The sequence below is a fragment of the Nelumbo nucifera genome, chromosome 2, assembly GCF_055504915.1.
Source record: "Nelumbo nucifera cultivar China Antique chromosome 2, China Antique-T2T, whole genome shotgun sequence".
In the NCBI taxonomy this organism is placed as follows: domain Eukaryota; kingdom Viridiplantae; phylum Streptophyta; class Magnoliopsida; order Proteales; family Nelumbonaceae; genus Nelumbo; species Nelumbo nucifera.
Genome location: NC_142650.1, coordinates 2,808,083 through 2,821,619, shown reverse-complemented (window position 1 = coordinate 2,821,619; position 13,537 = coordinate 2,808,083). Strand labels below are relative to the sequence as shown.

General features: G+C 37.2%; 1 protein-coding gene across 3 annotated transcripts; it reads left to right on the top strand.

Annotated features, from left to right (window-relative positions):
• Positions 1-3,575: 3,575 nt before the first annotated feature.
• On the top strand, positions 3,576-13,283 carry LOC104594559 (putative protein S-acyltransferase 1). 3 transcript variants are annotated; one of them, XM_088898827.1, is made up of 11 exons: positions 3,578-4,032; positions 4,109-4,243; positions 5,814-5,880; positions 6,050-6,146; positions 6,225-6,310; positions 8,982-9,076; positions 9,189-9,272; positions 10,924-10,964; positions 11,201-11,266; positions 12,277-12,336; positions 12,595-13,283. In XM_088898827.1, the coding sequence occupies exons 1-11, from the start codon at positions 3,873-3,875 to the stop codon at positions 12,763-12,765; spliced, it is 1,062 nt and encodes a 353-aa protein (XP_088754953.1). In that variant the 5' UTR covers positions 3,578-3,872; the 3' UTR covers positions 12,766-13,283. The 3 variants fall into 3 exon arrangements, with proteins under 3 accessions (XP_088754954.1, XP_088754953.1, XP_010253197.1); XM_010254895.3 differs by having other exon boundaries at positions 3,579-4,032; positions 8,997-9,076; XM_088898828.1 differs by lacking the exon at positions 12,277-12,336 and having other exon boundaries at positions 3,576-4,032.
• The last annotated feature ends 254 nt before the right edge of the window (positions 13,284-13,537 follow it).

Below are 13,537 nucleotides of genomic sequence, written 5' to 3'. Positions count from 1 at the left end.
AATTTGGGGTATTAGCCTTTAAAATTCATTTATGAAATTTCAAGTAAAAACAAAAAAAAAAGGAAAATTAACCATTTACCGATAGAGAATAGAGGCAAAATAATACACCTCAAAAGAGACGCCAATAACAAGTGGTTTACAGTAACCAGATCATTCTTCGGTCAAGAGTAGACCTGTTCATGGGCCGGGTCGGGCCGGACTTTCACTTGTCACTAATGAAAATATATTAGGCCCGAGCCCGAGCTCGGCCCGACCAACGGGCCTATAACTTGGGCCCGAGCCTGGCCCTGGTAAAAAGCCCGAAGCCCGAGCCCGAGCCCGAAGCCCGACCAAATTAAAAAGAAAACAATTTTCCCTATTCAAATTAGAATTAAAATTTCATATAAGTATTTTTTTTTCTATTTAAATGAACGATGGGCCTACAAGATGGTATTTTTCCCTTTCTTTTATATTTTAAAACACAATTTTACATTCTTAAATCAAAAAAAATTATTCAAATGGATATAATCACATAAATAATTTTAAGTTTAATATTAGGTTGGGTCGGGCCGGGCTATTTTGACAAAACCCGAGCCCGGCTCGAATTTATTGCGGGCCGGGCTTTTTGGCCCGAATTTAAGCCCACGGGCCTATAAAAATGTCCAAGCCCGTCCGGGGGTCGGGCCAGGCCAGGCCGGCCCATCGGGCCACCCGGCCCATGAACAGGTCTAGTCAAGAGGCAGAAACCATTTTGTAGGAAATAGGATTTCTCTCCACTGACTGTTTTGTTTTCTTATTCTTTAGGCGCCATTAATAAGAAATTTGTAGAAAATTGTTTTGCAAATAGATTCAACTATTCAAGGGATGGAAATCGTTTTGCAAAGATAGCTTATGGTTTCTTCCCATAAAAGCCCCCTTCTTTTGAAAGTTATAATAACCTCAAATGGAGATAAACAAACTCATTGTTCTCTAGCATTTTAGCCCTAATAACAGAAAAGCACCAAGAACAAACTAAAGGAAAATTCCTAAATTGATGCAACAACCCATAATATTGAAGTTGAGATTAAAGAGCACCAAGAACAAACGCCGATTACTCTCTAATTTAATGCTACATGCTTTAGAAAGTTTTTAATTATCTGTTCACCAAATTTCTTGGCATTCAAATGTTTATAATAGGGAAACAAAAAGAATTTTTGTAGAATCGTTACGAGAAAAAGGTGCCTGAAATTTTATAAATCTAACTTCGTTGGAATCATTATTGAATCTAATTCACTTAAGCCACATGGGGTTTAGATGTGGTTTCCTTTGTACCTATCTTAGTCACGTTGCTTAGCTTAATGCAAAGAGCACTTTTCTATGGCTCGATGTTGCAGAATACTCCTTATTGCTTCACTTGGAAAAAGCAAGGTTCTCAGGTGAGAAGAAGAAGAAGAAGAAACACTGATGAAATCAAATGATTTCTTATAAATGGATTTTGCCTTTAGCGGATTTAAAGAAAAAAGAAGAATGATTTGTTGCTGTAAATCGCTTGTTAATGGCTATTGGAGATAACCCTCATAACCGAACCAGAACCAGCTTAGGAGATAATCCTCCTGGAGGTTATCCTATCAGATCCAGAACCTCTAACCAATCCAGATCCGATCTAGACTCTAAGAAAGATAAGGATAAGGACTGTAAATCAAGATCAAGAAAATCCATCATGTACTCTATCTAGCTTTCTATTGTTATCTTGTACATATCATTATATGATCCAAACTCTTCACTACAGTCTATAAATACCACTAGCTTCAGTGTTCCAATTCACTAAAGTCTATTCCCTCATATCTCTCTCTCTCTCTCTCTATATTTTCTGTTATTTCTTTAGTTTAACTTGGTATCTGAGTCGATAGATTTTTCTCAAGGGAGCAATGGCAACCGAACCAATGTGGATGCTGGTTTGAATATTTTAGGATCGACATCTTCGTTTCCTTCTCTTCAAAATGTGACGCACTACCTTCCCATCAAGCTAGGCAGTGACAACTACCTACTATGGTGTGCTCAATTCCTTCCTATACTCCGACATTACCATCTAATGGATCTTGTTGAAGGGAAAAAGCAACCTCCACCAGAGATGATACCTGATCCAGCAGGCGAAGGGAGTAATCTTGAATCTAGTATATATCAAATGGTATGACACTGATCAACTTGCTCTAAGTTGGTTAATTTCTCCTCTTCCTGAGGGCGTCATGGCCCAAGTTGTGGAATTTTCAACTTCAGCAGAGGTATAGTGCTCTCTTGCTACTTCTTATTCAACCCATGCTAGATCTCGCATCCTGCAACATAGGAAATAGTTGCACAGTTTAAAGAAGGGGTCTTTATCTATTTCTGCTTACATTCGAAAAGCAAAATCTATAGCGAACAGTTTGTCTTTTGTTGTTGAACATGTTCATAAATCTGATTTGGTTTTATATATTCTAACCGGGTTAGGCAATGAATATGAATCTGTTGTGACTACCATAACCAACAAACCAGATGCGTATACCCTTAGTGTGCATGATATTATTGGCTCTCTTCTGAACCATGAGAATTGGCTCGAAGAGCAAGGACTTACCTCATCAGATTCAGGTGTTTCACCAGCTGCTAATGTAGCTGGGGTGAAACCGAAAAATGATACAGGCTTCCAGAATCAGCAAAAAAAATTCTCAGAATATGTACAACCACAGTAAAGGCCAAGGGCGAGGTCAACAACAAAATTCTCAGAATTATAATTCTCAACAAAATTATAACTAGAATCAGTTCTTTAATGGTGGACGAAGTAAGGCACCTCCGATTATCTGTCAAATCTGCAACAAACCTAGACATGGTGTGCTCACTTGCAGGAAGGCGAAATACATTTTTGCAAATAACGATGATCAAAATTATGAACCTGCCGCCTACAATAGTCACACTGCACCTTTCTACAACAATGGTAATTCTTCATTTGATCCAACATGGTATCCGGACTCTGGCGCAACACATCACATGACATTTGATGCTGATAACATCCAAAATCGGTCTGAATACCAGGGTTCAAATCAGATCAAAGTGGGTAATGGCCAAGGTTTGCAAATAAAACATACCGACTCTTTATCTCTTCTCTTTAATTAGCATGCTTTCACGTTGACTGATATATGTCATGTTCCAACGATCTGCAAAAGTTTATTGTCCGTTAGCAAGTTTACAAAGGATAACGATCCATCGTTTGACAACTACAATGGAAACAGTATATATAGTCTTGGAGTTCAAGACCTTGAATAAGTGATCCATCGTTTAAATGTGGTTCTTGTTTCTGCTACCTTTCTACCTTGGGGCCTTGGCCAATGTACAGACTGGAAGAGAGAAGGAGAACTGGAGGGTATATAATTTCGTTTAAACATTTTATTGGAAGGGAGCAAAACATCTACCGAGGTTTTTGTTTCCCTGCCCTTTTATGATTTTTGAAAACTGAGTTTTGGGCTTTTGGCCAGGCCCAGTTCATGTCATAGTGGGCTCATATAGATTTTCAATCTTTGGACTCAAGTTTAGGTCCGGTGGCCCGGTCCATTTTAGACGTTATGTATCTCTTGTGGGCTGTAGCCAATACAAGGAGCAAAAGTTGTTTACATTGTCCACGTTACCCACCCAAGACTGAAGAGTCGTTACTCCATCTGGTATTCCGGTGGTTTTCTCAGGGAGTTTATTGGCTCTTAACGTCTCAAGTCTCCTCACTGCGATAATTCATTCTTCCTGTTCGTCTTAATTAAAAATCAAACAAATCCTCCAGACTAGGGATTCCAATCCAACTGTAGAATGTAGATGCAGTAGTCTTCGGGACGGTAGTATTGATTATTGATCCCCTCCTCCTGATTTCTTCGACTTTGACTTTGGTGCCTAAGATGGCAACCTTAGGGCTTGAGAAGCACATGACTGTTTCATCCAAGTTCATAATTCCTTCTCTTATCTCTTGTGTCTTCGTCTTCCTCTCTCAATTCGCCCTAGCTATGATTCCTCGTTACTTTGCTTCCTACTCTCTTATCGCCAAACTCGCACTTTCAGGTCTCTCTCTCTCTCTCTCTCTCTCTCTCTCTCTCTCTCTCTCTACTTAGGGATTTAACATAATTTTCTTTTGCAGCTCTTCTTCTCCTGGTGATTGCAGGTTTTGGCAGATTTTTCAGGCGACTTGTTGGTGTTTATGCTTCTGCCCCGGCTTTTGTCCTCTTCAATACCTTGTTTATTTGGGGAGTTTATATTGTGGTTGTCCGACAAGGTGCATCTGTTTTCCAGTAAAATCAAGAAAAGAAAATTCCTTGTAGAATTCATCATCTTTCTCAATTTTGTTTATTCGAGGCGGTACTTTCACACTTCTACGAGTATAATTGTAGGCCAAAAACATTGAATTTGGCAAATAAAGATGGAGACTGTGAGGCTCTTGTTACTCTGATTAATTACTACCATACAGTTTGTGCATTATCATGGAACATGATAGCATCCCTTCAGTTAATTCCATTTACAATCACGGTGTACGCCGTAGAATTTTAGCAACTTTAAGCTTTTATCTTGTTTTACGTGGGTGTCTGACATCTTGGCGGTCTCACCCGTGCCTCATTGTATTAATTTTCTAGGCCACAACGATAGTTGTACTCATTCTCTGTGTCATCCTACTCTATATCTTTAATATCTATATCCATTTCACTGTCTTTGCATGTTTATCTCTGTTAATGTGTTACATGTATCCTATCATCAAGAGAAGTCACCGAGTGGATTATGCTGATGTCAGTCTGGGAGCCAGAAACAGGATGCAGGTTGTCTTAACTTACCCTTGATGCATGGAGGACTTAAAAAGAGACTCAAAACTAAAAATTGTATAGAGGTTGGTTGCAAATGAAGCTCCTTTGTTTATCTGCTTCATGCCTTCTCCCCAACGGCCCAACCTAGCATGCATATATGGAAGTTGTCCTCTCCCTATTTCCCAACCATGCAGCAAAGACTATATTATGGATCAAAGGCATTAAACTTTATCAAACTTGCTGTGTCAGTCAAGATAGTATTGTTTTGGTCATCAACCTCAGAATCATCCACATAATTTCCATTGAAAATCTTAATTTAGTGTTGCAAATTCATCTTCATATTTCTATTACAAGAGGTTGTCAAAAGCCACACAGCAGATGACCTTTAGAAAGCAAACAATATGGTGACTTTTCTTAGCAAACACCCCTCAATCCCATGTATTAGAAAAAATTGGACCAGATCAGCCTTTTTAAAGGTTGACAGTCATATTGCTAGGATTCCTCTCTAGTTCTATGCAATGATATCATTTCAGTGCGTTCTTGTCTATCTAAGGATGCTACAGATGCTTTCATTTCAGTTAATTAATTCTTATCTTATAGCTTCTAATACTATCAACCAAAAGTACCCAACTTTTGACGAATCAGGCCTCTCTCTGGCATCCCAAACTTGCATCTGCCACCAAGCAAGACATGATGATTATGCCTATAGTATATGAACTTGTAGGTTGCATTTGCTCATAAAAGAGTGGAAATGACTTCCAGAAGACTGGAATGTAGACAATATTCCCGGGCCTTGCATTTACAAATGAAAAGTTTAAGGAATAAATGCTTTTTGGGAAACAATTCTTGCTCTCTGGGGAGAAAAGGTTTATATGTCTTGTGTTCTGTTATCCATCTCTGCTTCTTTTCATGCAAACAACCAAAACCATAGTGTTGACTACGAATAAATTAATCTTCCTATCTTTACAAACAGATTCTTTTAGTAATCACAAATGACTTATTTGGAAGTTTATCTTCTATCTCTCAATTCTGAGTTTCTTTGCCTTGCAGCAATTTCATATTTAACCGATATTGTATTCAATGTAGAGCTTGCCCTGCTCATGATTGGTCTTTATAGGTCTCTCTCTCTCTCTCTCTCTCTCTCTCTCTCTCTCTCTATCTATCTATCTATCTATCTATCTATCTATCTATCTATCTATCTATCTCTTTCTCTTTCTCTCTCTAATAATATTTGGCAAGCTAAACATTTTCAACAAATATGATGACAAACATGGTCCTGTTGTCAGCATCATCTGTAGTGATCCTGGTTTGGTAATACATGGATATTCATGCTTGGAGAAATTTTCTGGAAGTGCAGTTACTGATGCCAAACCCCACTCAAAGGTTGTAGAAGTTAGGATAGAGTTTTCATTCATTATAATGGGTAATATGAATATTTACCTCTTTTATTCATTTGTTCAGGAAAAACTTTCGGGAAGTGTTCTAGATGATGAAAACCCAACTATAGAGACAGAGGAAGTAATTCCATTTCTAGAAAACTCTTCTAGGTAATGCCAAGCACCATTTGCTTTGTCATTTACTGATTTATGTTAAATTTTTTTTAGTTGATTTTTACATTTTATCTACCATAACTTTATTACTGTCATGAATTTGCTTTCAAAGACTTTTCATTGTGCTAGAAAGATCCATAAAAGTGCATTGCCAGAGCCCAATGCATGATATTTAGACGCAAAACTAGCCACATGGCATGCGCTTTGATCATGAGAGTGCAAGAGTGAGAAAGAAAGATGCAGAATCAACCAATGCTGGGGGTTTTGCCCTTCTCATGGATGTGAGTTCAGCCAAACTATTTAGTCTCTCCTCCCTGGCTAGAGAAGGACATTTGGTGAATGCAATCAGATGGAGTATAGTAAACCAATGCAACTAGATGGAGTAAAAAAAAATTCCAAATTCCATTCTCTTCTTTTTGTAGCCAAGCTATGACCAGCTTTGAGTCAACTTCAATAATTAGTTTTTCGATATTCAATTCCTTTTATCTCTAAGTGAATCACTTACACTAATAGGGCCTGAAAATAGAGCAATAACTTTCCCTTCCTCATCCTAAAAACTCCCCCTATACCTTCACTACTTCTATCAAAATTCAATTTAGTGAAACCAACACCCAGTGGGGACCAAAGTGGACAAGTCATGATTCTGAGAGGTGCTGAATTAGTTACTTCCTTCCGGCTCTTGAACAAATCATTTACAGATATACCCTCAAATAAGTCCAAAGGCTTCACCCAATGGGCAATGAACCACCCTAACAATAATGGTTTCAATGATGGCATCTTTACTTCATTCCTTTTTAGAGAAAATCATTTGCCATCTCCACTATGTTCTACCCCTCTTCTTTGACCACCTGATAGAAAAGGAAGCAAACAAGCTTTGTACTTTTGGCAAGGGGTCCATCTACAACCAAACAAAGAGAGAAACCAATCCCAAGTCACTGAAACAAATGGGTAGGAGATTACTAAGTGATAGCAGCTCTCACCATTAGCCTTATAAAGAATGCACCAATTTGGGGATAAATACCAATTAGGTCTTTTTCTTTGTAGTAAATCACAAGTGTTGCACTTTTTTAGGAAAGCTTCTCCACTCTTGAGGGATCTAATACCACCTCTTCCAAAACTTGAATCAATTCTAATATGTTGTTCAAATCAAAATCTTTGACCCCTTTTAAAACCCAAATCCCACTCAAACCAGAAAAGTGGAAATAGGCTCATTATTAGACCTTGAAAGGGAATACAAGGAAGGAAATTGTTCTTTCAAAGGTGAGTCCCCTACCCAAACATGCTCCCAAAATTTCACAAGGTTACTAGAGCACAAACCATACCTGATAAAAGACAAGAAGGATGGGTAGAATTGCATGAACAGATTTCCAAGGACAAGCTCTTGTGGCCCTAACCAATACTCCCGCATTCCAGCCATCAGTCGCTTGTCCATGAATGCTTATAATCACCTTGGCCCACAACTTATCCCCATCCACTATCAATCTCCATAACCATTTTCCAAATAGAGTTTCATTCTTCTTTTGGATATTGCCTATGCCTAGTCCCCCAATATTCTTACTTCTAGTAATCACCTCCCAGTTGACTCTATGGTCTTCTCTCCTCCCTTGGCTCCAAACTTCTACTCACTCCCTTAGGTATCTTAAAACACTAACAAGAAGTAAATAGGAAAATTTGCTAAAATGGACTTAATCAATGTAATCCTACCACCCAAAGATAGATAGTTCTTCTTCCATGAAGCTAGTCTCTTTATGAATCTGTCAACCACCAGGCTCCAAAAGCTGCTCTTATTCAGATTATCCCCTAAGGATAGTCCCAAATAATTCAATGGCCAAAGAGAGACCATACATCCCAATATATGTCCTTTCTGTGACCTCTCTCTAATTCATATTAATTCTGACCACACAGCTCTTATCAAAATTGACTTTCAGGTTTGACATTTTCCCAAATAATTGAATCACCAACTTCAAATTCCTGGCCCATCTGACCTCATCTCCTTCCCGAAACATAGTATACTTATGTATTAGATACTAATACATAACAGATACCTATTCTTAGAAAGAAAGGGAGAAAAGGACAACCACTTCTGCAAATGGTGTAACATTGCAAAGGCTCATTCTAAAAATTCAAATTTCCATGTGACACTGATTATACAGTATACTTGTGATGTCCCCCTCCCCCCCCCCCCCCCCCCCCCCCCCGAAAAAAAAAAAAAAAACCAAAAAAAAAGAAAGAAAGAAAAAGAAAGCATGCTATATGTGATTCATATGCAAAGAATAAAAAAAGTAAAGAAGAAGAAGATGGACCTTTAATACCTTTATAATGGATTACCAAGAGTGAACCCTGCCTCTGAGAAGCATTTCTTGTGAAGATAAATTTTTCTCAAAGTTTCTTGCATTCCAGTCAATCCTTATGGTTCATATAACAACTAGTTGAAAAATGGTCTAGGTAATTTTCTCTCTTTTGCTCAACTTTTTATGTTTCAGCTAACTGTTGTTCCTAAACAGACCATCTGGCTAGTCCAAACATTTCAACCATCTAATCAGTCTTCTTTCTGGTACTTTTTTTGACATGAATTGCTTTGGTGATTGCAATATTATGGAGCATATGGTTATTTTAAAAGCCAATATTCTATCATGCCTTTACTTAGTGTTGTTTTTCTTTGACATAGTTCCTTTTCAATCAGGAGGGTGAGATTCTGCAAGCACTGTAAAGCATACATCAAGGGATTTGATCACCATTGTCCTGCTTTTGGGAACTGTATTGGTATTTGTTGGTCTGCAGTCTGCACTTTACACATGCATGCATACACACACACACATAGACAATACCAAGAACCATAAAGTTGTAATCTCGAAGCTGACATTCTTACTTGCAGGTAAAAAGAACCATGTCCTCTTTATGGTTCTTCTAGTCGGATTTATTTTTGTCGAGGCTTCTTATATTGTGTGCTTCACTCGATGTAAGTAATTAGTTTTGCGGTTCCCCCTGTATATATTGCATTTCTTATTGAAATACTTGGTATGGTCTACTAACAGCACACCTTGCTACATGTGGAGTGGACCCACCATCAAACCCAGTCAAACTAGTGCTTCACATCATCCAATACACGACATTCTTTGGGATGGGTCATAAACTATATCTAAGCATTTATTGGATATTTAGGATCATCAATCAAGTTGATTATTGCTTTACAAGGGTTTGAACCTTTGGATGGCAGGTCCTAACATCTTCCATGTGTACTAATGTACCACCATGATGTTAGTAAAAAACCTTGTGGTCTCATTTGGGCTTGCTAACAAGTTTATGAAATGATGGAAAATATCCTATGACCAGGGAAACTTCAGCATTCACATTTCTCAATAGGAGAAAGAACCATCAAATCATTAAGATGATGTTTGACTGTTTGATAATGTGGTGTTTCAAGCTGAAGCATTCAGCTTGAATCATAGTGTTACAACCTGTATCTGGAATGGAGAAAGATGTTTTAAGACAAAAGACAAAGTACAATATTTTATTGTTTTGAACGTGTAGATGTCATTTGACACCAAATAGGGCAAATGAAGTAGGAATACTCTCCAGATTCAGGAAATGTCAAAAATGATGTTTCTTCCAACACCTCTATGTGTAAAACCTGGTGCTAGATGTGGTGTTCCCACTTCAATTTTAATCTGCTTTACCAAATACACTTTTTGAATGGTGACATTGAATCACCTATATAGTGCTGATGTGGCAGCATTACATAGGTGACATGCGTGCAATGGCATCATTTTCTTGCATAAGTTGATGTAGCCTTAAGTGAATTATTCAAGCAAGATTTTGACAGAGCCTCTGTGGTCTCTACTTATCTGGTACTAAAGTCTAGCTAGGGGAGGAAGCCTGGCATCCAAGATCTTCAAGTCCTTCTGATCATTATTAGTGGTCATTTATTTAATGATCTATATATTTTATCTTTTTCAATTTGCATTAAAAATGAGATGTCTAGTTTCTTTTGTTGATTTTCCGTACTCTTTTTTTGTTGGGTATTCGGTGCCATGCACCATTAATAACTTCTCCTTGACCCCCTTTTTCCCCAAAGTGCTGGTTGTAGGATTTGATTCCGCGTCAACGCTGGAACAAACCAGTTAACACACCAACGAGCCAGCCCTCAGCTGGTTAATTCTGTGCACTCCTATTTGTGCTTTTTAATAGAACTACATGTAAACAGATTGTTTTTGGAGAAAAAGGATACATTGCTTTGAAAACAGGAAAATTTTGAAATATCTTGGAAGTGTTGTTTCAAATTTTGATGACATATTTTTTTTTCTTTTAAACTTATGATGTTACCTGCCATTTACCTTTTAGATGCTAGTTGCCTTATTTACAAGAAAGAAAGGATAAAAAATAAAACATTGTTTTTTCTTTTTCTTTTTTTTTTTTGCTTAAAAAACATTGAATACAAAGGATCCTGCAGGCAACAGCATCTTTGCACTCAAAAGAAGGCAAAATTAATGTCCCCTATTTGGATAGTGGTAAAGAAATAGTTTTCAGGTTTCCATTCTCATGATTTTTAGGTTCTACTTTTTTCCTCGGTATAACTTCTGATATATTAGACTTCTTAATCTGATATACAGTTACTACAAGATATCAGCTGATGGACAAGACTGGATTGGAGGTATGCTGTTGCATTTTGATCTTAATGTTACACAATTATTGGAGATAGTAAATCCCTGTACCTTCTAATTTGTGCATGACATAACAAGTGAAGAGTTTTCTTTTGACCATTGAATTGTAAGGAAAGATGTTTCTACTATTTGAAGTTAATCTTTAATGGTACAAACCAGTTATACCATCAATTGCGGCATTATGACTTAGTATTTGTAATTTAATCCAATATTTTTTTTTGTGCAGTTCAGTCTATCTAGCAACTTTGTTATCAGCACAATGATATTTACTCTTCTCCAAATGTTGTGGCAGGTTAGCTTTTTAATGGCCTTGTTTCTTTTGTTCTTATTTATTAACCAAGAAATGATAAATTATTCTGTGCCTTTAGGTGTGATATTTTCTGATCCACCATATCTATATCCATTTTTACAATGCTAAGTTTTGATGGATTGGGTGCTTGACCTGTTAAATTGGGCTTGCATTACAAATTGTTTACTGATATTGTTAAAGGTATTGCAATTAGAAGTTGAAACTTGAATATTCATTCTTTTTTTTCTAGCAATGTTTGTATTTTTTTTTTTTGTACAAGTATAATGGTGGAGTTCATTTAAAACATTAAACTTATCTTGCTTGCATTATAATTAAATATTTGTTTCTACCAAAAGAATATATTTGTTGTCCAACATACAACATATCTAATATTTATTGCCCAACTAGGTATAAGATTCTGGGATAAAGTCCTATGCCATGTTGTCCCTGTATATTCATACAAATTGGCAAAGCAACCTTAGCCGAGTATAAATCCCAAGATTTTGGGACAGATATAACTCCTGGAGACATGCACTCCCAAAGTCCACATTGAATGATTTAAAAACAAGTTCATAGACCACACTAAACAGATGCTATTTTCTCTTCCTCATGCTGAGCCAGGTTTCCTCAATACTTATCGGTATTTGAACCCACTGGCACACAATCTACAAGGATTTAGGGGGTTTCTTTATGTTAAAACATTAGAACCCCTCCTAAGATGTTTATCCTTGAAATACTGCACTGAAAAAGAAAAAAGAAAAAAAAAAGAGTATCGCCCCTTTGCGTATTACGTGTCTTGATACTTTCAACCATGCTTTGGACAAGGCTAAGATGATGACGATAATCTGCTTGTTAGGATCATAATGAATGCCTAAAGTTCTCTATGGTTTTAGTGAATAGCTTATATTTTCTATTATTTGTTTATTCTTTCATTGAAATTATATAGTGCTAAACATGAAAAGGTAATGATAATTTGTCTGATCATCTGATGAGAACAAATTGTTGGATGTTAGGTCCCATTTCTCCTATGGCATATCTATTGTATCTGTTTCAACATCAAAACTGATGAGTGGGTAAGTCGCTTCAAAATAATTGTTGAGGATCATATCCAAGTTTTGTGGTCCTTGGGTCCTATCCATTGCATAACAGCTATTCAAGGTGCACAGCATTGAAACGTGAACTTTAATGACCACTTTGATCCAAATAAAGGAGCCCTTTTGGTCCTAAGGCCACTGTAGGAAACTTGGGCTTTTCAAATTATATCGGCTTTTGGTATTATCCCTCTGCCACTACCATTACCTCGTAACCTTTGACAATGTGTTCTTTTTCAGATAAACTGGAGAAAATACCCAGAGTTCCATCTTCTTGTTCAGTGTCAGGAGCATGCATCTCCTGAAACAAAGTTCAGAAACCCATACGACAAGGGTGTATTAGGCAATATCATGGAATTCCTGACATCTTTACAGTACTCTACATCCTTGATGCTTACGGCGTTGGTGTGATAAGCCTTAATCGATCTGCTGTGCTTTTCTTGATAAAACGTATAGCTGGTGGAGCCTCTGGTTCTTTTGGCAATGATTTGTCTTAAACTTGGAGGTTTCAAAACAATCAGATTTGGCTGCCTAAAATTCATCACAAGAAAAATATGGAAGAGATTTTAGAGGGTGGATCAGTGATTTTACCGGTGGCTCCAGCTCGGCTTGGCTGAAGGAACCATGGTCGATGTGAATTTGATTCATCCTAACGATTGAATGCAGAGTTAGATATTTAATTTTGTGAAGCCTACTGTGGTAAATTGGTAATAGAGTCAATCAGGCAAGGTCATGTGGAAAGATGCGGACGTGTACATGAAATTAGCTTTTTGTGTTAAATTTACAATTATCTCTATTATGAATTTATAAACCCTTTGTAAATTTATATTTGTATTTCAAGGGCTATATGCCTATATGTATATGTAGGAGTCATATTACTGTTCGAGGGCAATTTTGCACCAAAATGGAAAGAAAAAACTGATTTTGTCCGGTTTGTCCCAGTTGGTGGATATAATTATGCGTCCCAATGAACATCTCAACAAGTTCTTAACCCAACAACCACACCCCTGAAGCGTTTTAAACTTATTATTCTTTGAAGGGGGTCCATGTCAGCAAAAATTGTCCAAATTGGAAGTAACAATTTATTCAGTTTGACAAGGTATGTCTTATGTGCAATAACAACCCTAAAAGTTGACATTGGCACGGATCCAAATTGAAGTCAAAAACCAAATTTTCCTAAGCC

What these genes read in the sequence shown, in the direction of transcription:
- LOC104594559 (XM_088898827.1), top strand. Translation starts at nt 3,873, where the DNA reads ATGGCAACCTTAGGGCTTGAGAAGCACATGACTGTTTCATCCAAGTTC. An exon ending in CGCCAAACTCGCACTTTCAG is followed by an intron (nt 4,033 to 4,108) that starts GTCTCTCTCTCT and finishes TTTCTTTTGCAG; the next exon opens with CTCTTCTTCTCCTGGTGATT. An exon ending in CTCATGATTGGTCTTTATAG is followed by an intron (nt 5,881 to 6,049) that starts GTCTCTCTCTCT and finishes TCCTGTTGTCAG; the next exon opens with CATCATCTGTAGTGATCCTG.